This window comes from Molothrus aeneus, chromosome 12, assembly GCF_037042795.1.
Source record: "Molothrus aeneus isolate 106 chromosome 12, BPBGC_Maene_1.0, whole genome shotgun sequence".
Taxonomy (NCBI): domain Eukaryota; kingdom Metazoa; phylum Chordata; class Aves; order Passeriformes; family Icteridae; genus Molothrus; species Molothrus aeneus.
Window position 1 is genome coordinate 14,168,754 of NC_089657.1, and position 22,483 is coordinate 14,191,236.

At 45.0% G+C, this 22,483-nt stretch overlaps 2 protein-coding genes across 3 annotated transcripts in view; one reads left to right on the forward strand and one right to left on the reverse strand.

The window, feature by feature from the left end:
• Positions 1 to 232: 232 nt before the first annotated feature.
• Positions 233 to 5,443, forward strand: EMC3 (ER membrane protein complex subunit 3). The gene is made up of 8 exons (XM_066558321.1): positions 233 to 448; positions 521 to 578; positions 1,344 to 1,437; positions 2,033 to 2,137; positions 2,822 to 2,903; positions 3,055 to 3,134; positions 3,779 to 3,861; positions 5,196 to 5,443. Exons 1-8 carry the CDS (start codon positions 294 to 296, stop codon positions 5,322 to 5,324), a joined length of 786 nt encoding a protein of 261 aa, XP_066414418.1. The 5' UTR covers positions 233 to 293; the 3' UTR covers positions 5,325 to 5,443.
• A 1,170-nt stretch (positions 5,444 to 6,613) lies between these two features.
• The window catches only part of USP4 (ubiquitin specific peptidase 4), a 33,073-nt gene continuing 17,203 nt past the window's right edge, over positions 6,614 to 22,483 (reverse strand). For both annotated transcript variants that reach the window (XM_066557846.1, XM_066557845.1), the window contains 9 exons: positions 13,954 to 14,145; positions 13,324 to 13,412; positions 12,211 to 12,426; positions 12,062 to 12,132; positions 11,608 to 11,723; positions 10,978 to 11,127; positions 10,215 to 10,318; positions 9,096 to 9,184; positions 6,614 to 8,976 (listed from right to left, as the gene is read on the reverse strand). In XM_066557846.1, the coding sequence (XP_066413943.1) occupies positions 8,875 to 8,976; positions 9,096 to 9,184; positions 10,215 to 10,318; positions 10,978 to 11,127; positions 11,608 to 11,723; positions 12,062 to 12,132; positions 12,211 to 12,426; positions 13,324 to 13,412; positions 13,954 to 14,145 (1,129 nt within the window). In that variant the 3' untranslated portion in view covers positions 6,614 to 8,874. The remainder of the gene's footprint in view (positions 8,977 to 9,095; positions 9,185 to 10,214; positions 10,319 to 10,977; positions 11,128 to 11,607; positions 11,724 to 12,061; positions 12,133 to 12,210; positions 12,427 to 13,323; positions 13,413 to 13,953; positions 14,146 to 22,483) is intronic.

Sequence of the window (22,483 nt, forward strand, 5' to 3'; positions counted from 1 at the left end):
AGCAGAGCCGAGCTCACCTCCCGTCCTCTCTGGGCAAGGCAAGGCAAGGCAAGGCAAGGCAAGGCAAGGCAGGGCAGGGCAGGGCAGGGCAGGGCGGGACACGCCGCTGTCCCCTCACGCCGCTGTCCCCTCACGCCGCTCCCGCCACTCGCGCTCGAGTTTCCCGCCCGCGGCGCGCGCTGGCGCCGTTCCGCCGGCGGCGGAAGGGCCGGTCCCGCTCCCGGAAGCGGAAGCGCGGCGTGCGGCGGCGGCCCGGTGTCGGCCGGAGCCGGGCCCGAGGCGGCACCGCCGCGATGAGCGAGCCCGAGCTGCTGCTGGACTCCAACATCCGGCTATGGGTGGTGCTGCCCATCGTCTTCATCACTTTCTTCGTGGGCATGATCCGGCACTACGTGTCCATCCTGCTGCAGAGCGACAAGCGCCTCACGCAGGAGCAGGTGTCCGACAGGTCAGGGCCCGCCTCACCCCCGCCCGCCCCGCTCCCCCGGCCCGCCGCTAACGCCGCGTGTCTCTCTTCCAGCCAAGTCCTGATCCGGAGCAGAGTCCTTCGGGAAAATGGAAAATACATTCCAAAGCAGGTAGGGAGCTGCGCGGTCGGGCTGTACAGGGATGGCCGGGAAAGGAGCACAGAGCGCGAGGCTGTGCCCGGGCAGTGCCGCGGGAGGAGCAGCGCCCGCAAGGGCCCGCGGGGTCGGACGCTGCCGGGTCACCCCTGGCCACAGCAGTGTCCAGGAGGGCAGATTCCCAGGAATCTTGGACACAGCACCGCCGTTTATGTCTTTTCCTTGAGATTTATGTTAGCTGTCACTGCTCGATGTTTTAACTGCATGCTGACATGACATGTGCCTCCAAACTGCTGTGTTTAATATCTGCCAGCAAGCACACAGGGACGTAATGCTAGCCTGTGGTAACAAGGTGGTCACAGAGTGTCAGCTGAAATGTTTGCTAAACTAAAAATGCATTGCTCATGTTGGCTTTGTTGGTACCAAGTGTGTATTTTGTGAAATCCAGAGGTCAGTTGGGCGAGTGAAAATGTTCCATGTGTCAGTATTGGTGCTCCCCCAGCACAAAGAATTTGCGCAAAATACTAAAGGCTCTTTAATTAACATGGGTTTCTCTTCAGAGAATTCTTATAATTACTTTAAGAATTTTAGAAAGCCAGAGATCTGATACTCTGGATGCAGAAAAATGTGATGAGCTTTAGAGCACATGGGCAGTGAGGCACCTATCCCAGGAAGGTGGGTTGTGAAAGAACTCACGAGATGTCTGAACGTCTGAGCAAGAACTAATGCTTCTGTCCTTTTACTTCTTATGGTGTTGGCATTGTCTTTCTCTGCTTTCAGTCTTTCCTGTCCCGGAAATATTTTTTTAATAACCCCGAGGATGGATTTTTTAAGAAAACAAAAAGAAAGGTAGTGCCTCCTTCACCAATGACAGGTATGTTAAGGTACCCTAACTGCAGCCAGGTAGAAAAACCTGTCAGTGTCTGCTGAGGGTGGAAGGTGAATCAGCTTTGCAGGGAGCTTGGGCAGTGTGAGGGAGGGGGTGGGAGTGAGATTCCTCTCTTGGATAACAAAAACATTAGATTGCTTCATGTTGCTTAACTTCAGCCTTGAGCTGCTTGCAGCATCTCAGGAGACCTGACCTCCTCAGGGTAGCCAGGAGTGGGAGTCCTGCTCTTGTCTCCTTTTGCCAGTGTTTTGCTCCAGCTCCCAGAGGGTCTTCCCTAAAGTTTAATTTAGATTTAATTTAATTAATGTATACAGCAAAATAGGAGCTTGTTGTCCTTCCTCTACCCAGGTCAGCTCACAGGGTCAGGCACAGCACAGAACACAACACCTCTGTGGCAGGAGCCACCACCACACTGGCTGCTCATCTCATTTTGCAAAGTATTGTCAGCAATGGAAAATTGTAGATACTGGGATAGGAGTGTTGTCTCATGCAGTTTCTTAAGTAAATTATCTGACATGTAATGACTTGTTTGTCTTTATTGTGATGTGCTGCTACTTCACACCCCATCTATGATTTGCAGATCCTACCATGCTGACAGATATGATGAAAGGGAATGTAACCAATGTCCTGCCTATGATCCTCATTGGTGGTTGGATCAACATGACATTTTCAGGATTTGTCACAAGTAAGTGTCTGGAGTAACATGGGTTTGCCTGTGTCTCTGAAGATGGCCTTGAGGGTCTGAGCTGCATCAGATGATTTGCTCCTGGACCTGAGAGCAGTCAGTTAGAAGCAGCATAAATTTGGCTTGTGGCACTGCTGCTCCTTACTCCACAAACTGCACAGATTTGCTTGTCCCATTGCAAAGGGTGGAAATTGTTTTGTGAGTGTTGGTCATGGTCTCAAAGAAAATAGCTCATGTACTTGGGAACAGCTGTAGTGACAAAACCAGTATTTTATTAAAACTGCCTGAAATTCAGGTTGATATGGGGGATTTTGCTCTGAACCTGTCCAGGGAATTGGTTACTGTGTGGAGTGTACACATCAAAAATACTTACTTAAATTCATAATTCTGGGTGGTTTTTTCTATACTGTTAATGTGATAGATAACTGTTTCCTTAACAAGGGACATTCCTTTTCACACTGAAGTAGTACCTTTGAGGGTTTGGTCATCTGATTAAATTTCAGAAAGTCTTTTCATGTTAAAATGAATACAGAACTGCAGCTTTTTCAAAAATCCAAGTTAACTTTTTATTGTACACATTGCAGACTACATTAGATGTAATAAAAGAGCTATCTGCTCCCCTTGCCCTTTGCAATCATGCAGTGTCACTTTGTGGAACTGGGCTTTTTTTCCTTTACCCTGCAGCAAAGGTCCCGTTTCCCCTGACGCTGCGTTTTAAGCCAATGCTGCAGCAGGGAATTGAGCTGCTCACTTTGGATGCATCCTGGTAAGTCCCTGTCCTCAGCAAGCAAGGTCCAGTTCCCACTTGGAAAATGTTGAATGTGTTAATAGCCCTTGGCTGGTCTGTGTGTGCTGCTAGAATGAGGTCATGAGCCAGCTTTGAACTGGTAACAACTGTGCTTGTTCTGATTTGTCAGGGTGAGCTCTGCTTCCTGGTACTTCTTGAATGTGTTTGGACTCAGAAGCATTTATACTCTCATCCTGGGCCAAGATAATGGTAAGGCATTTGCCATTTCTGGGAACTGGCTGCCCCTTCCATGGGATGTTGTCTGGGGGAGGCTGGGGAAAAGATTTCTCAGTTTCCAGCCAAGAAGCTCCTGAATTCTCCTCTTGTTTTTGTGAGGTTACTTACTGTCCATGGGCCAGGTCTGACATCACCTGCAGCAAGTACCCAAATCTCCTGCACCAGCCACTGACTCATAAACTCTCATGGTTGTTAGCCCAGGCTTGCTTTCCCATCAAATCAGCATGCAAAGGTTTTGTGCTCAGGTTTGTTTTATTTCTAGCAAGTATTGGTTTTAAGGAAAACTGCAGAGATTTCCTAACGTTAAGGAAATTAAGATTAAGATTTCTTAATGTTTTAAGGAAAACTGCAGAGATTGCCTGCCCCTAATGTGGGGCAGGACAGATGTGTATTGGGAATAGAAAACTACTTTCCTCAGTTTTTCTGCATATTTTATGTAAATCTGGCTAAGAGCAGGTGGGAGCAAGATGTCTTGTGAGGACTCCTGGCACAGCAGTGTTGCATTCTGGCTGTTGCTGCAGTGTTCTCATCTCTAGATAAAAACCTTCCCAACTGCACCATGCTCCAGGGATGCTGTTTAATAGCACAGAAATCAAGCTCTCATTTCTCATTTGCAGCTGCAGATCAGTCCAGGGTTATGCAAGAACAAATGACAGGGGCAGCAATGGCCATGCCAGCAGATACTAACAAAGCATTTAAGGTACAGTATTGTCACCTGCACTCCTGTTTGTGTGAGCCTGCAGGGTTGTAAGCTGCATGTAACTCATCTCCACGTGTCAAGTAAGGGAATTGCTCTGGATTCCTGTTCCTAAAATTAGAGCTGACAGCTCCTGAAGGCTGTGGGAGTTACTCTGGGTCTGGCAGAGCCCAGATACCCTGAAGTAAACCTGACAGATCAGTCATTGCTGGTACAAAAGCTGAATTCATGTCTCATGCTCTGCTTTTGCTGAGGAAGGGGTTTTTTTACCTTGAGGTATAGTTCCAAAGCAGAAGCTGGCTCTCCAAAAATTGTGTTAATAGTGCAGCTGAGCATGAGTCCAGCAGGCTCCTGACTGAACTTGGGTAAGAAAATCACATAAGCCAGTCAGTCAGTCCAGTGGAAAATCCATCAGCAATTTACTATCTTGAAGTTCTCCTAAAGCACTTTCCATAGGCCCTTGCTTGTTAGACGGCCTCTGCCTTTCACAGGCAGTGTTTATGGCCAGGTTTATGCAGGAAGGACAGACCTGGTTTCTGGTTCTGTGTGCTGTAGAAGAGGTTTAGCTACACATCATCTGCTGCCTGGGAAGTTGGGATGGTCTGCTCCTGCAGTTTGTTTTCATAACCTTCCTGGTTAAAGATCCCACACTACCCAGGCAGAGGCTCAGCCAGGGAAGAGGATGGCTGCAGTTGGCAGCAGTGCTGGAGCACTGGCTGTTCTGCCACACTCAGCACTGAGGTGCAGTTCCAGTCAGTAGTGACTCCACTTCCACTCAGTACTGGCTCTCCACAGCATTTCTGCCAATTCAGCCTTGCAGGGACCAAAACCCACTACATGTCGCAGCAGAAACAAAAGGGGAAAAGCCCGTATTGCAGGAGAAGTGTTCTGGCCAAGAAATACAAATCTCTTGCTGGGCATCATGTGACATGGTTTTTTGCAGGCTTTGTGCACAAGTCTGTGATCAGGTGCAAAATTTTTGGCCTCTTACCTGTTGTTACCAAGTAACTCTGAACTAAAGAATTACCTCACTGCAAAGCACTTGGCTCACCAGAACAGAACTGGCTGTTATAGAAGCTATGGACTGTTCCAGAAGGGAAGAGGGTTGGCAGAAAGTAGATAATGTAGTTTTTCTAATTTCTGTGATGCAATTTGTATTGAGCAACTAACATCTAATTAAGCATAAACCACTGATTTCAGAGTTGACAGGATTGCCAGGTTTTTAATAGAAATCAGTGTTTGTTGCAGTTTTTAAAGCAAGCACTGCTTTGTGTAGTTCTTGTCTAACTAATCCTATGTTGCTTTTCCTTCTCTGCTTCTGTTCACTGCCAATGCAGACTGAATGGGAAGCCTTAGAATTGACAGATCATCAGTGGGCCTTAGAAGATGTAGAAGAAGAGCTCATGGCAAAAGACCTCCATTTTGAAGGCATGTTTAAGGAAGAACTTCAGACCTCCATCTTCTGAATTTGAGAATATGCTTTTGTCACTTCTTGTAAAAGTTATTTGAAAAGAAATCTGTTATCTAGAACTATATAATGTATTTTAGCAAGGCTGCAATTAAAATAAAAACATCATGTTCCGAACTGCAGTGCCCTCACTTTGATTTGAGCCCACAGACACACATACACACTATTTCCCCATTAATTTAATCCTTCCCAAGTCCATTTGTAAGCACCTGAGTGCCCACACAGACTCTCCTGCCTGTGAGCAGGGTGTTGCAGAGTACCTGGCTGTTATTTACTGGGCCAGGTGGGATAATAAATGCTTTAAGCTGCCCACCTTGCACTGTAGAGAACAGGGAGCAACTGTTCCTGGCTTATCCCTCATAGAAACTCCTCAGACCTCTTCCCCAGGGAGAACAGTCCCAACCTAGAGAAATGCTTTGTAAAAAGCAGCTCTTCCATACTCAGGCTGTTATTCCCCCCCCCCCCTTCTTTATTCTGAGCACCTTTTACTCAAGGTGAAACTGTAAATCCTCTTTAACGCAGGAGCTGAGCCAGGCCTGTGACACTGATTTTCTGTTCTCACCAAATACCTTCCCAGTGAACAGAGAAGGTGCCCCTTTCCCTTCTTCTCACAATGGGTTTCAGACCATGTTTTGGGGAGCAGCCCTTCACAGCAAAGCTCAGCAGCTGCTGTTCTAATTAAGGCTCATTAACCCTCAGGAGCTCCAGCTGAGATCAAGCTCCTCTGCTCTTACACTAATTTTGGCATGAAGACTTCAAACCTTCTCACCAGGGTTTCAGAGCCCACCTTGACCTGCAGGACTGGGACAATCCCACACACAAGCCCACTGCACTTCCTCAGCTTCTTCCAGCCTGCTCTCACAAGTGTGTTCAGGTTGCCTTGAGGAGGAAATTACAGAGGCTGCAGGACAGCTACCTCAGTGGCAGCCCTGGTACCCCTGGAGAAAATGGACAGAAGGAAGACCAGGACCTCTCAGGGGTCTGCAGAGGAAGAGGAAGGATGAAACCACAGCTGAGGCTGCCCAGTGCCACAAAAAAGCAAGGACAGCTTTGCTAGAGCACCAGGTACCAGCAACCCAGCACTGCAGAGAGAAAATGCAAACCTGGAGCAAAGTGAACCCTCAGCTGTGCAGAGCTGTGCCCTCAACAGCTGATTTTCTCCCAGATCCCCACTGGCTCTGCAGGACTCACTCTCCCCCAGCCCAAATTTCTCCTAGAGCACCAGGCATCCCCACAACCAGCAGTCCTAGACCATGCAATGAAAGCTGAAAATACAACAGAACCCAGTTTCAGTGCAAACCACTCTTTAATTTTCCTCTTTGTACAACAGAGCCAGCCACTTACAAAGTGCTAGTCTAAAAAACAGTCTGGTATTACAGCACACACACACCAGCCAAAGCCCAGCAGCTCAGAGGCAGAGAAAGCAGAGCTGGGCTGCTTGTTCTGCAGTACAAGAGTCTGTTCAGGATCTGAGATTGAACCCCACAGATGCATTTCTCAGTGTCAGCACAGGTAGGGAGGTGAGGAGGAGGACAAAGGCTACTTCAGATTGATTTATCTTTTAAAAAGGTCTTTTAATGTCCTCCGTTTTCCTCTATTCCCCATTTTGGAATGCCCACATGACTTACTTTCAGGGTAAAACAAACAAAAAATGCTGATTAATTTCAGTGCAGTGCTACAGCTTAAAAGTTGCTTTTTGCATGCTCCCCTCAGTAATAAGGAAAAAAAAATTCAATATTAAGAGTTGCAAAAATAAAAATAAAACTAAACAGCAGAAGCAACTAAGCAATTGTGATCTCAAAATTTAAATTTTAATGCTTTAAAGCTAATTCCACAAAGGAGAATCACATCAGCAGCAGCATGCTGGCTAGAGACAATGCCCCCTCCTCCTCCCCATCACTTTCCAGGGCCCTGGCCAAGGGCTGCCTGTGCTGCCCTCCCAGGGTGCAGGGACAGGCACACTGCAATTTCAGGCACTGCCTGGGCTGCAGAAAGGTGGAGCTGAGGTGGAAAGTTTGGAGTTAAATGGATGAGCACTGCTGACCACCACAACAGGTGATGGCCAGCACTGAAGTCACAGCAGCTGCAAGCACATATTCCAGAGGGAACAAAAAGCACACTGACAGCCAGTCTCAGCCTTTCATTCTGCCAACACACTTGGATCTAAAAGGAAAAACTCTCCTGTTTGGTTCACTACCTTGAGCTAGATGGTTGCCTAAAAAATACACGCTAAGGCTCTGGAATTTTTCCCATTTTTCACATGGAAGACCAGTTCTCCATTGAGACTCACAGGAGTCTCTTCTCAAGAAAGACGGACTTGAATCCTATAAAGCAGCACACAGTAAAGGAGGACAGAGGGAAGAGCATTTGCCAGTTGTGACAAAAGGATGGAGCAGAACCATTGAACAGCAGAGGCAAACAGGACCTGGGACAGGACTATGACACCTGCAGCCCCACAGAGGGTGATTGGGTGAGGATAGAAAGGCAGCACTCAAGGGTGGAGGAGGGCTGAAAGAGCAGTCCAAAAAAACCAAAGGTGCAAGAGAAAAGGCTGAAAACTCACACAATCCATTGCATTGGGCTGTCATCTGAACTGGTGACAGCTCTGGGGACACAGTGCTGAGCTTGGCTGGAGACATAAATGAGCAAAAAAGGATAAAAATGCTGTCATCACTGCACAAACCATAGGAGAAATGCTGGCAGCAGAAAAGTGCTTACAGAGCAGCCTGGAAGTGAGGGGTGTAGGAGATGGAAAAGACAAGAAATCATCAATGTTATGCATGGTATTTTCTCTACAGAAGAACAGGAGCCAGAGCAGCTGTATCCTGCATCTCCATGGGGATCAGCCTGCACATATGCCACACCACAGGCAGGTATGATTCACTTCTGGCCAAGATTCCTGCATCACTGGATTCAGTGTTCACATGAAAAATGCTGAGTCAAAACTGCCCAGAAGAGCCTCAAATGCATCAGTGAAAGGATGCAAGCAAGAGAAACGTTTGTTGCTTTGCCAGGGGACCTAGGTACAATGGCAGAGACTGCAACAGACCAGATGTACAAAGATTTGAACTGAGCTCCAGAAAGGGTGCAGGAGGCCTCCCTGACATAGGCAAGGCCCACAGCAACACCAGAGAGTTGGCAGGAAGCCCCAATGCCGATTCACAGAATCGTACCCACCATTCTCCTCCACGGGCCCCTCAAGGCTCAGCTGTGCTGGCCTCCAGCTCAGGCTGTCCTCTCCCAACCCCAGCTAAAACCCTCAGCCCAAGAACCACAGCCCCAGCCCCTGCCTCTAGCCACACAGCTCAGCCAGATTTTAAAAAGAACTTTATTGAAGCTCCAATATATATTATTTTTGGCCTCTAAATACCCAAGTGTCAGCACCTATTCCTGGCTCTTCAGTGCTATTCTGCAACCCCCAGCACTGAATCTCTCAGTGCTTGATTTTCTGCTTGACCCCTACAGAAGGAAGAAAAATTTTCAGGTGCCTCAGGCATTGCTTTACGAGAGCAACCACTACCATGGTGGCTGAGTGCTGGAGGTGGTGCTTAGTTGGTGTCCATGCCATCACACTCTTCCTGGGGAGCAGAGGGGGCAGAATGTTCCTCGCTGTTTCGGCGCTCATAGAACAGCACATACGCAGCTTTTGTCTACCAAACAGAGAGAAAACCCATCTGAAACCATCCACACAGCTTGGCTGCAATGTCACACCCAAAGCAGGGAACCACACTCTCAGCACAGCTGCAACAGCCTCAAGCCAAATACTCACCACTATTTGGTCTTCTGAAGCCACCGAGACACTGCTGTCATCGAAGTAGTACCACTTGTCATTGACCTTGTTCTTGGCGTAGGCAGTGTCTGTCAGGGAGGAACTGCAGCTCAGCAGGCTGGGCAGGGCCAGCAGGGAGTGCACACCTGGGACACTGAGACTCCAACCACGTGTGCATGCGAGCCAGGAGCCAGCTTTGGCATTGCCTGCCCCAAGCCTAGTTAACCAGCATGAGTATCTACAACATGCCAACTGGCCCAGCTAGTCTAGGACCAGGTTCCACACACCAGGCTTAACCCTGCCAGCTGAGATTCAGGGAAAAGAAACTTAGGGAAAAAAAGTAATAGGCTTTGTTCACTGCCCTTAAGTCAGAGCTTTCCCAAACACACAGTTTAAGACTCTGCATTTTCACTTGAAAGAAAAATTTTCTGCTGCTAATGGATCTGATCTGGCTCTTGCAAGAATCCTCACTCATGAATGAAGTTAGAAGTCCCTCAACATCTCTTCCAGCCAAGACTTCTGTGACTGTGATCTCCAGCCTCAGAACACGTGCCCCTTCAGCTACAGGAGTTCATCATCCTCTCATGGTAAATTGCTTCTGGGTGGTTTTACAAGTGTCACCTACATCATGTATCTGCATGGACACCTGATACAGGTAACTCACCTACACTTTTCATCTGTGCTGCAGCAAAATCAGTGACAGAAAACAGACTCATCACGTACCAAACTTGTATACAAGTGGGTTTTTCTCCTGATGAAACAACATTTTCCTATGTCAGCCCTTATCAGTGCAAAGGTGGAGACATTCTACTGTCAACCAGTGTCACAATTTCAGGTGCAGCACTGAAAAATCTGGACTCCACTCATAAATTGGGGAACACCATCACACAAACTAATGACAACTAACCAGGGTCCCACAGGCATCAGTCAGACCTCAGGCCAAAGACCTATCTGGCCTCCAATCCTTACAGGATCCCGATCCAATACTGCCTGCACGCACAACACAGATCAGTTTTGGAGCAGACACCTTAGGTGAGGGCTATTGGGGTGTCCCAGTGCAGAGCCCTCCCCTGTCCCCACATTTCCTTGCACACCAAGGACACAGCAGCAGTTACTCACAGTGGCCCACTCCCATGGCTCCATAGTGATTGGATACTGCAATGAGGTCATACACGTATGAACCTGCTCTTGGGTCACAGACAAACTCAGACATGTTCAAACCCCTGGAAGGAAACACAGAACTATCAGTACACCAGTAACCATCACTTTTTAGGAACTGAAGCATGGCACCAGCGCTGCTCTGCTGCTCAGGGGCCAGGTGTTGTTAGTGTGAAGACCAGGCTTGTCACCCCTCCCACACAAGGCAGGTCCTGACAAACACACCAAGCACTGCCAGTTTAGAGGGAGGTGTTGAATAAAACACAGCTTGGAGTGTCCCCGTGTAGGCATGAAGAGTGAGACAGGAATAGTAAGGGATATGCTTCATCCACAGCAGGATGCCAGCAAGCAGAAGCAGAGGGACAAGGCAGGCTTTCATTTTGTAATTGTGCAATACTCAATACTGCAAGTGCAGCACTGCCAAAAAATTTGCTAAAATTGCTACAGAAGTTCTCTTGGTTGAATCACATGGGCTTAAGTGAATTTCAGAAGAAACAGTACCTGCTAGTAATTAATGCTCTTTGAGATGTATAAAGATGAGCAGCATTGACAAAAACCACCCCCCAAAACCACTAACCCTCTCAACTCATGCCTGCTGTCCAGCCATTCAAACTCAGAAAACACTTGCTCCAGTTACAGCCTTTACAACAAGCCCACCCAACGGAAACATCAGAAGTACATCTTTCTTGACCAAGCTCTTCCTGGCTTGAGAGAAGAACCCTACCTGATGGGGAATTCCACAACCGTGTCAAGTTTATCCCTCCAGTATCTGCTGTATGAGAAGCGTTTCAAATGCACCACCAAGATCCTGGGCAAAGACCACAAGTCAAACTTCTTCGTGGCCTGCTGATGTTTCTTACAGTTAGGGCAGTACCTAAGGAAGGAGTAACAAGCAAGGAAATTAATGACTGCATCAAAAGAAAAGCTTCTGGCCTTCCATTAAAAATGCCTCACTAGCACAAGCACAGCCCCTGCCTGACAGAAGGCACACTGCTGTGGAATATGCAGGTGAACATTCTGCCTCAGAGAATTCCAAACTCCACTTGCTTTTATTTTATAGTCCTACAGCAAGTATGTTGACTGCACATTGTACAAAAACTAATTTTTAAAAATAGCCTGGTTATTGGAAGCTGCATTCCCACTGATACTTTTTTCTTAAATATAAGCAGGAAACAAATACTTTTATTAACTCACGTCCACAGGCTATTGAGTCAATGACTTAATACAGATCTGACAGACTTCTCAAAGATGAGGACAAAAGGACAGACCTGAGAAATTATAAGAATCCCATGCAAAATCATGTGAACTCAGTTACATTTGATGGTAAATATGGCAGGCAGACAGAGGTTCTTACCACGGGTCATGTTCACCAAGTGTTTCCATAGTAGTGAAGAGCTCTATGCAGTCTCTGAGGGCTACAACAGCCTTCTTCTTCTGTAGTTGTAGCATGCTTCCATGTTTTTCAAATGCCTAGTGAAAGAGACAGGTACTTTATTCAATTCCATGTACTCTGTAATCCCTGACATCAAGAAATTACATGCTCACTTTCACCACACTACCTATTTCTGCACCTCCTTCCCCACACAGACAATCATCTCCAGCTTCCATCCACTTTCTTATGCTAAATAGTCCACAAGAGAAAATATATGTTCTCGCTTGGGTTTAGAGCTTTTATCAAGACAGTAAAAACTGTCTTATTCTGCTACAAAAAGAAGTTTAAAGATGACCCACCAGAACACTGTCTACTGTCACCTTTTAAATACCATGCAAATTTACATAGATGACTTATGAGAAGAGCATACTACAACCTGTGCCTCCTGTTCATCATACAGCAGCCTCCGTGTCTCAGAATCCCAGTCAATAGCAACTGCAGAAAAAGCTACCAAAAAAAAGGAAATATTTATTGTAGAGGTGTAAAAAGAAGAAAGGAGAAAAAAAAAGGCAAGAAAATAATTACCATTCAGTTTTAAAGTTTTTCCTTCAACAATGGAGTTTATCTCCGAGGTCCCAGAGGAATTCACAAGGCTTAAAGTGAAATGCTGTTTCTTGCAAGGCTGCAGGTCTCTTGCTGACTCCACTTGCATACAACCCTCAGAGTGGCAGGGGTCAACCTCTGTCAGCTTTTCCTTGCCTTCCTCTCCACCATCCTGATGCTCCATCTCTTCAATGTCACCTGGACAAACATTTCAAACAAGGACAACGTAACAGGGCTTGAATGGAAGTTTAGCCTGACACCTCCCATGGACAGCTGTTTGCATCAGCCTGTACAACACACACCAGTTGTGTGGGAAGCAATGAAAAGGCACACAGAAAAAGAAACCTCTGCTTGCTAATCACTCCATCTGAAGCTGTATTTTCTCCTTTAGCAGATGCCAGTTTAGCAGAGTGCTCAGTTTGCAGGTTAACAATGACTCCTTCTGACAGCACACCCTAAGAAGCATCCCCAAGAGAGAATCAGCAAAGTTGCAGTTGGGTGTCTTCACAGAAAGGAATATGTAAGTCATCAGGAAAGTTATTTCCATTCTTTAGGGAAAATGGGCAGGTTTTTTCCCCATGTAACTTAATTTCAGCTGTTACCCTCAGGGCTACACTAGAGAATCACTTCAAACAGGGAAGGGAAACACTCATGTGCCATCAGCTTTAAAAGCTTCCTAGAGAGCACGTGGCCTAGGAATGAGACTGTTGATTCTGTGTCCTCCAACAGACAAATTTCTTCACAATCTTTGTCACCTAACAGGCCAGTTTTCATCACCAAAGGGCATGTCAGAACAGCTGCCTCTGGAGGGAGGCACCTGGACACCTCAATTAAGCAAGGACTTCCCTAACACTGGTCAGAATGAATGCACATCCACACCTTGTTCTCCAGCTGCTTCACATCTGATCTCCCTAGGAAAGAAATGGTCTACAAGATTCTCCTTGTACCAAGCAGATGTCCAGCACAACAGTGTGGCTTGATCATGGTGGAGAAACAACCTGCTAGAGCCTAAGCCAAATACATACAGCACAAAACAAATGCTGTTAGAAAGCTAAAGTGCTGAAAAGCTCCCAGCAGATTTTGAAAGGGCTTTACCTTCAACCACACCATTGGAGCCATTGCAGGTTCCTCTGTCTGGGCAGGGTGGGGAGCATTCTTCTGCCAGAGGGAGTTTCACACAGCGGCTGAAGAGAAGGGATACATTTCTTACACAGCCATACTGGAGCTGTGCACCAGAACAGCAGCACACCCCTCTATCATCAGCTCTTGCTGCCCAATTCCCTCCAGCAAACCAGAACCCAACCTGTACAGCACCATTTACATTTACATGACAGCACCAAGAACCCTCAGAATGAGTCAAACAACAATTCCCTGAATCTTTGCTCTCACTGCTTGTTCCATGTTTCACTGGCTGTATATTGAAAAGGCAGAAGTAAGTTATGGTGGCCCCATCTGTGAGCCCTGAAAACATGCCCTCAGTTCTGCTCCTGATTCCTTTTGCAAGGCTGAGCCAGCAATATCTGTTACAAAGTCAAAAACACCAGGACCTTGAAATGTCCCTGGGGCCTCCAGACACTAATGCAATGCAAATCCTGGTTTATACAACCCACACAAATCAAGGAAAATTCTCCCTGTTAACAAGGATTCAGTAATCCTATTACAGTGTAATTGAATAAGCAACCTCTAGAGCTTGGCACAGGACTCAAAGGTACAGCCATGACTTACCTGATCTGCTCCAAAACCACACTGTACAGGTGATCCACAGTGAGCTTGTGTTTGGGCACAGATATTAACAGTGGCTGCCCAAAGAGCACAGTCCCTGAAGTGTTGCTGGATTGCCTCACTGTCTTCTCCCGAAAGTAAATGGAGAGAGTAACATACTCTGAGCCATCCTCACTTGGCTTGCAAACTTCATACCTGTTTGAAAGATAGGTATTTCCAGGGGTTATTTCCACTGCCAAGAAGCACAGCAGGTAGGACCAATATGAACTCAGTTCAAGTCTCTCCCCACAGTACAAGAGGGCTGTGCTGTCCTCATGCTACAGAGCAGTTTCCTGAACATACCCCATGGCTCACAGTGGCACAGGACACACACCTGCAAATGATTCAGCTGCCACCTTCCCTCTGTCTTTATTCCTAATTCAAACCCCTGTTACCAATCACCTCCCAAGACACTACCCCGACAACTCCACCAGGGAAAGATACTAAATGTACTCTGAAATTCCTCTGACAGTGTCTGTTCCCCCTGGAGAAAGAAATCTTGTTGATACTTTGGGTCTTGAATTCTGCCAGCCTCTCAATCAATTGCATGGCCTGAGCTCACATCACTGAGCAGCTAATGTTTCATAAAATCATGAGTCTGGAAACATCTGCTTCACAGAAAAATCCAAGGACAGTAAACAAACAAGAAAAATTCTGGAAGACAACAAACAGCCTGGGAGAACAGTGAGGAGACTGTGACGCAGTTTGTGCCCTGGGTGAAACAGCAAATGAGGTATTTGCAGCTGTCAGAGGAGAGGCAAAAGTAACCACGTGCTCCAACACTATCACACTGTTTGCTTCAGGCCTATGCATTACAAAAGATTCATTTTCAGGAATGCCAAGTCACACTGCTCTTTAATTTAGTGAGTCACCTGTCCCAGATTTATCTTAAAACTGAAAGAGAAAGAAAGATTTCATGAAAAGATGTCACTACACATAATGACCTAGACCACAATCACATATCTGAATGCCTCAAACTCCTAACAATTCTCTTCCATTAGACAAGCCACTCCCATTCTCTCCAGAGCTGAGAAACATTTTTTATTCCTGTGTTCAGAGCAGGGAGGAGAACAAATTTCAGAGCTGTAATTCTGCTTCATCCTACTTACAACAAAAAAGGATCCCAGCTTGGGACTTGGACTGAGTTCAGTAGAGTACACAAGGAAAACATCCTGCCAGGGAGTCCCAGCCCACCAAGAACACAAGAGCTCAGAGTCAGCATAAGAGTCCAATGCCAGCAGCTGTTGAGGTTTTCTAGGCTGTCAATGCTACTCAGCTGGACACCAGCACTGCATACAGTCCACACCTCCTAAAGTTTCCTGAGAAACAGCACTACAAAAAGGTGAATTATTTCACTTAGCACTGTTTAAACCACAAAAGGCCATAATCAGTCCCAGAATATAAGCTGTGATTAACACCAGGTCCTAGGAGACCCTTAGCCTGGACTCCTGTAACACAGCTCAGTGCATGCCACTCCTGTGACTCCTCTCACACCACCCACACTGCTCTGCAAGCAGCAATTAATGAAGCCCCATTTACACTCCACCCTCAAGCACCTTAATGAAGCCCTGCCCATGAGAAGGAACAGATGGAACAGAAATAAAAGACTATTCCCACAGGTAGGGGTCACCCATCACAAACAGCCAGCATGCAGCACCCCATAACACTCTGCAGAGAGCATCTCACACCCGTCACAACACAACAGATTACTCAAGTGTCCCTCTACCCCTTCCACCTCAGGACACCTTTAATATACTAGTACTAAAAGTAGACATATCAGAATCGAGAGCTGTCATTTTTATGATCTCCTGAGCAACAGCTATCCCTTGAAAAAATAACCAAAGCCAAAGTACTTTATGTACAGTGTAACAGGCTGTAGAGCTGATACTGGGAATTGCTGGACAATACCCCATAATTCTGTATGTTACAACCTAATTGAAATAATAGAACATGAAGGTGATGCTACTCCAGATGACACAGCATGGTTTTAGAAATCAGAAACATCAGCTCAGCTGCTACCACACTGCTAGATACTGGCTAATTGCCTTTATAATTCATGACAACTCAGAAGTGTCTGAAAACTGCTAAGTAATAGGGTAGGACTTGACCAGTCTTTATCAGCATTGTGGAGGTTCAGGTGTGTGGTTTCAATTCAGAAAGGAGGCAGAGAGCAATGAGGTAACTTTTGTTCCACTGCACAATGAAGGTAAAGCAAGTGCACAGAAGAATGGAAAGCTATGAAGGACCAGAGCTACAGGAAAGGACAATGAGCTGAACACCAGGCTAATATACAGGTTGTATGTTACTGAAACATTCCCTCACAGGTCCTGGGATCTGTGATATTAACTCCAGCTGCAAAACAAGGATTGTGGACGACAAGTCAGTCTACAGCAACAACCAAGAAGTCTATTTTGAAAAAGAATGAAGAAAGGCAGGGAGAAATGCTTTGCAGAAGCTGCCAAACAGATCTGTCTGAAGGGGGTTACTACTGCACAACAACCCAGAGATGCTGCTGAGAAGCCACAACAGGGTCAAAAGTAGATAGTAAGAATAAACACAGGATTGGAAAAAAACTGGGAGAAAGTGCTGCACATATTCTGATCTCTTCTAGGAAGTGGAGATACTCCTAACCTGTTTACTTTCTTTCATAATACCAGAACACATATAAACAAGTAATCTAAGAGATCAGAGACTGAAAATGCAACTTTCTTAAGACAATGAACAGTTTTGCACTGCAGAAACTGGTCAAAAGATTTTGCCAGTCTTTCAGAGGAACAAGATTAAAAATGATGAGGAATTCACACAGGAGGTTTCTACAAGGCTTAAATAAATACAAGTTCATTTTGGAAAGGACGCAAACTCTCATTTCAAACAAGAAAACCCCAATTTTACTAAGTGTGAAAAAACTTCACAGATCAGTTTGCTACAAGATCCTACACATCTCAAATGTTTTGTATAAAACTACTGGACCTGCTGGTCTGCTGACCTCACTAACTCAGTTCAGTAATTGCTGTAGGCTCAGTCCCACTAACAAACCCGACACCTCTGCAGCCAGCGATGGTTGTTCAAGACCATGAAATTATCTAAATGTAATACACAGCATGTTGTAAGAGAAGGCAGAAAACATGGCATGTATGGCCAACTGAATAGATCCTATTCAAATATGCACACTTTTATAGGTTAAAGGTGACCTGCAAATCAATTTGTGAAACTTTCATCAACATAAACAATACATGTTCTGTAATATGCCCCATTAGCCAGGCTAAGAGAACAGGGGTATCTAGTTTACCCATCAGAACATTTTTCTTCTTAAGTTCCTCAGAACTAAGAAGAAACACTGAGAGCAATGCCCCTGAAATGGGCTGTGGAGTTTGTTTTCATGTGGGACTTACCTGAGCCCTTGTAGGCCGGCTCCAAGCTCCAGCAGGATCCCTGGTGATGGGACAGCACCAGCAGGTGCATGTGAGGGGTTACATTGGAGCGGGAGCCGGAGGTCCTAGGGGGGCTGGGCTTCCCAGGACCTGGGGAAAAGAAACAGCAAGTGTTTGGGTTGTGTGCTGAATGCTGTGCTCTGCTTAGCCTGGGCAATGAGAGCATTCAGTACAAACACTGAACTACTGAATCAAATTGATTTGCAGACCACCTTTACAGGAGAGATTTCTGATCATTTGCCACAGACCTGCCTGTCCTTCCACAGAACAACATGCTTGGAGAGAACCATTTCCAGCTGTGAGAAGTGGGATACTCCCACCATTCTCTGGCTGCACTGCCCCTGCATGGTGGGTCAGTGGTCTTGTTTCAAGTCTTCTACCAACCCTCTCCACTTCTGCATCTCAGCTCTTCTCTGATAAATATTAATACAACTTGCTCCAGGACTACCTGACAGTTCCAAACCTGTCAAGACGAGAAAGAGATGAGTGCAAACCCTTGTGAAAGAACAGGCTTGGACAATTTCCAAAATGTCCAAATCCTCCTTCCCTCTCAGTGGAGAAGAAAATGTACAGTTTTGTTCTCTTGTGTAAAAGGTGCCAGGTAAATTTTGGAATGCATTTCAAAGTTACTTAAAGTCACCTAAATATCAACCAGTGTGTATTTGCATTTCTTCTTTTTGAGGTTTTACCATCAGAAAGCTCAACAGGTAAGATAACAAACCAGAAGAACTGATGAACCAGAAACTGAGCAGTTCAGAGGAAAAACATATCTTAGACATCCAAGGCACATCTTCATTTTCCAAATTGCAATCCATTCAGCTTAAGTTCCAAATGGAGTCCAATTCTTGCCCCCTTCCTCACTCCTCCAGATTCAGTATTCCCAACCACTTTAGTGGCACATGAAAATTCACAATACACATCTCAAGATATCCAAGATGCCCTGCAAAAACTGAATGTGACTTCCCTGATAACCCTAGGGTGAAAACCAGAAAAAACCCCACAGTTTTTCCTGCCACTGAAATATCCCACAGAAGGTGGCAGCTCAATATTCCATACATCCCATATACAGCACATTTCCCAAATTTCACCAACAGCACAGTCTGGACTACAATACCTATGACTGCAGACCATGTCCTCTGTCAAGCAAATGCTCAGAAAAGCCAAGGCCCATTCCAGCTGCTCTATTCCTGCTGCAATGTGTTGTGAGAGCTCCTGCCCTCTGACATTCCCAACCCAAGCATTTCAAGGAAATCCATGATCTGCTCAGTAACAAACCAACAGAGACCCAAATCAAAAGCTGAAACTTAACAGACATTGGTGTCAAAAGCAAGACACCAGTACAAAAGTACTGACTTTAATTTTTTTAAGCCACAGCCCTGCTGGAGCACAGATCTCCTGCAGTGTTAGGAGTTTTTGAATTTTGGATTGAGATGTCTGTTGCCAGCTGGCCAGTGCACAATACAGTAAGATCAGAGGTCTGGCAAACCACAGGGGTATTGTTGTCACAGGCAGGCCTGGCTACTGCTCTCAGCAAAGCAAGCCTGCAGAAACACTGTTAGAGACTGACATTCATAATTAAATTTTTCAATCCTGAAACAACTTAATATGATGCTAAGAAATGTACAGAAGGCAAGAACTACCAGTTTAAGTTACAAGCAGATCCCACAGCTTCAGAAGCACTGACACAACTGATTTCTGTTACAGGAGACAGCCACAAAGGTGATCATGGTAGGAGATCTGAGCAAGGTCCTGTTTATAGGGGAATAATGAGAACAAGGAACACAGGAACAACTGGATGGCAACTGCTCATGAACGCAGAGCCCCAGGATTGCCCTATCATTGGATATCAATGAATGATATCCAATCATTCTTTGGATTCTCAAAGTCCAGCAAATAAGCACAGATGATTACTAAAACAACCTTGGTTTGCTTCTGCCAGTGGAAGGGAGGAGTGCTTCTCAGGTGAGGAAACTGTTACACCTTAAAAAAGTTATTTAAATGGAAGGGTGCAGCCTTCAGTTTATCACAGCTTCTCTCAGAATTCACTCAGTGTGGAAGAATCACAGGAAGGAATCGGGAAGAACAAAAGAAAAGGCCTGTGAGCCCACCCAAATTCAAAGACCAGGCAACAAAATACTTCAGAAAAAGACCTCAAAAATCAATAGAACCCACTGAGCCATGTGTAATTTCAAAATATAAGTTTGGGAAATATGCATAAGAAATATCTGTTTCTGAATATGCTGTACTGATTTAACTCTGTTTTAGATAGTTTTTCCCTTTGTTTTCTAACCAGTGAAAGAAACTTAGCATCTAACTGCAACTACTTAAAACAAGGAGCGAGATATACACATTACAGTTTTCCCACAGGGAAGTCCTGCTACTGGACATTACTGGGAAATAAGAGCACATGATGAGCATGTAAAAGGGACAGGATCAATAAAACATGAGTTAGGAAAGAGTTCAAGCACATGAGACAGCGAGTATCATGAAGTGAGTATCATTTAAATACAAGAGATACTTTGATTCTAGAAAACATCTTTTACTTGAAGAAAATAAAATTAACTGATGGTACTCAGTCATATCCCAGGTCTCATTATATGTCAAATTGAAGCACACCTACATTAATTTAGTGCCTAAGAACATACCCTGAAAAAGGGGCCAGGACTACCAGATAATCCCTTTCCAGTTTGTTTTTCACACCTGACAGCTGACATAGCTCTCACTTGGCTTTACTGCACTGAGCCCAACACGCTGAAATGATGCAGCTTCCCTATGTGATTTATAAATAAGTAATGCTATTGAAAACCCATCTGTTCTGTAACTTCTATCTTCCTAGACTCAAAGCTGGTATGTTTTAGTCTTACCATACAAGGCCATTGATTCATACAAATCTTAGGAAAAATTTAAGTTTTCAAAACATGGTAGGCAAGAAGCTTCCAGAAGGATTCTTCCTTTCTTAAAAAGCAATTGCTATCTTTTCAGCCCAACACTCTAGAAAGTGTTTTTAAGAGTTTCTTTTGTGGTAATAACCAGTATAAATGCAGTGCAAACAAATGTTTGATGAGTTAGCATGGTTTTTTAGAGTCTTTTTTAGGTTATTTAATTCAATTGTGAATTTTGGGTGAAAATACTGTGACTGTAAAACCCTACAGTGCTGTACTTTCTAATAAAAGGCATCTGTTCCCCTTCATTAAGTGATACAAAGGCAGTTTTCTTTCAGGAACAGCAGAGAGATGCATCACTCTGTGTAACCACTTATACACCCCACAGCTCCATCACCAGTACAGGAGCACCTTTTCCCAGCTGAACATTTCATGGACTGGGCAGGCATACAGAGCATCCTTCAAGTCATAAACAGCAAGTCTTTTCCTGTCACTCCTCTAAAGAATTTTCCTCAATTTAAGAAGAAAAAAATTATTTTTAGTGAGAAACTCTTCTTCATTGACTTTGGGGAAATAAAATGTTTCTCAACATTTCAAGTGGAAACAAGGTTGTTCTTTAAAGGTGGAAGGTTTTGAAAGACCTATTTTTGAAACATTTTTTATTCCTCTTTTTAATAAACAGTGAGACATTTGCCAGTAATCTAAGAAGTTGCTGAGATATCAGAAACTCCTGAAGTTATTGGCAGCAGCAGTCTGAACAAAGCACCACATACCACATTTCCCAGCCACACATTACACAGCACCTGCAGGAGGCAGAAACCTGATCTGCCAAGTCATTGCCCGTAACTTGTGGCAGAAACACAACAGCTTGAGCAGCACTTGACAAGTTCCTCTTTAACTGTAAAACCATCTTTTCTGGAAGAAGTAGAAGGCAGAGAGGTACATCCACAACTAAAAGTACATTCCCTAAAGGAAAATAGATTTTGAAGCTGGCAGGACAAAAAAAATAATAGATGGAAACAAAGTGGAATTCAAGAACCTTCACACTACTCTTACCATTTACTGAATGATCTCAGAACACCTAACAACAGATCTTTTATAACCAGGCAAGGCAGGTAGATTGCCCACACTAGAAGTAATTATGCATTTGCCTTTTAAAAACTTTCCTCTTTACGAAGAAGTGTTTCTCTGCTCATTTTTTTAAACAAGACTTTTTCAATAAAAGAATGCTGGTTTTTAGCTGTACTTAGAATATTACTTTATATATCTTTTTCCTGGCAGCATTATCCATTAAAAGGACTTCCTATGAACAGCTTTTTCCTAATTCTTGCCCTTGCCTGGCTTCTTGCTCTTGTTTCTTAGCGCTGAAAAGATCTTGGAGGGTGTACATGGAAAAACAGGATTTGCAAAACTTCCTCCTGCTACCTCTCCTCTTCCTCAGAAGGTTATTTTTAACCCAGGTCAGTTCACTCACTGTGACTCACAGCAGCACCTCATTTACAGTTACCCTGCACATAAAAGGAAGTGGCAATTGCAAAGGAAAATACACTTGGAGCTACAGTTCAGCCAATGCTTGCCCCACACCCCAGAGCAGACCTGCTTCAGACATAGCTGTTTTCTGTGGAGGGATTTACAACATGTTGTGCCTGTATGAAAGCAGGGGTTTTTTTTTGCAATTACCACTGTAATATCATGCTTCTTGTTTTTAAAATGTTTTACTTGCTGCAGAGACAGACAGACTTACAAACTAACACTCTACAGATTTCACAGAAGCCACATATCCTTCCCAGAGATCCCAACTGGTCACACAGCTGAAGACAAGAACTTTTACAAAACTCCTTCATTACATCTCAGCAGTAAGGTCACAACAGACAGCATGACAGAAGAGCACCAGGATGTCACAGCATCCCACCCCCTGAAAGGTTCCCACAGCACCAGAGGACGTCAGTGCAGGTCTCCACACAGACCAAACAATTCCATGGCAGCAACATTCTTGCACTGGAATGTTCTCAAATTTCAGCTGCAATAGAGGATCACGGCTTCTGCTCTCCTCACCTCACCAGATTTCAGAGGTGACTGGAAATATCTCACCTACCACACACATGCAGAACATCAAGCACGACCAAATCCTCAGCTTTGCCCTCACAACAACAGTTTAGATACAGTGTTAAGCACCAGTCA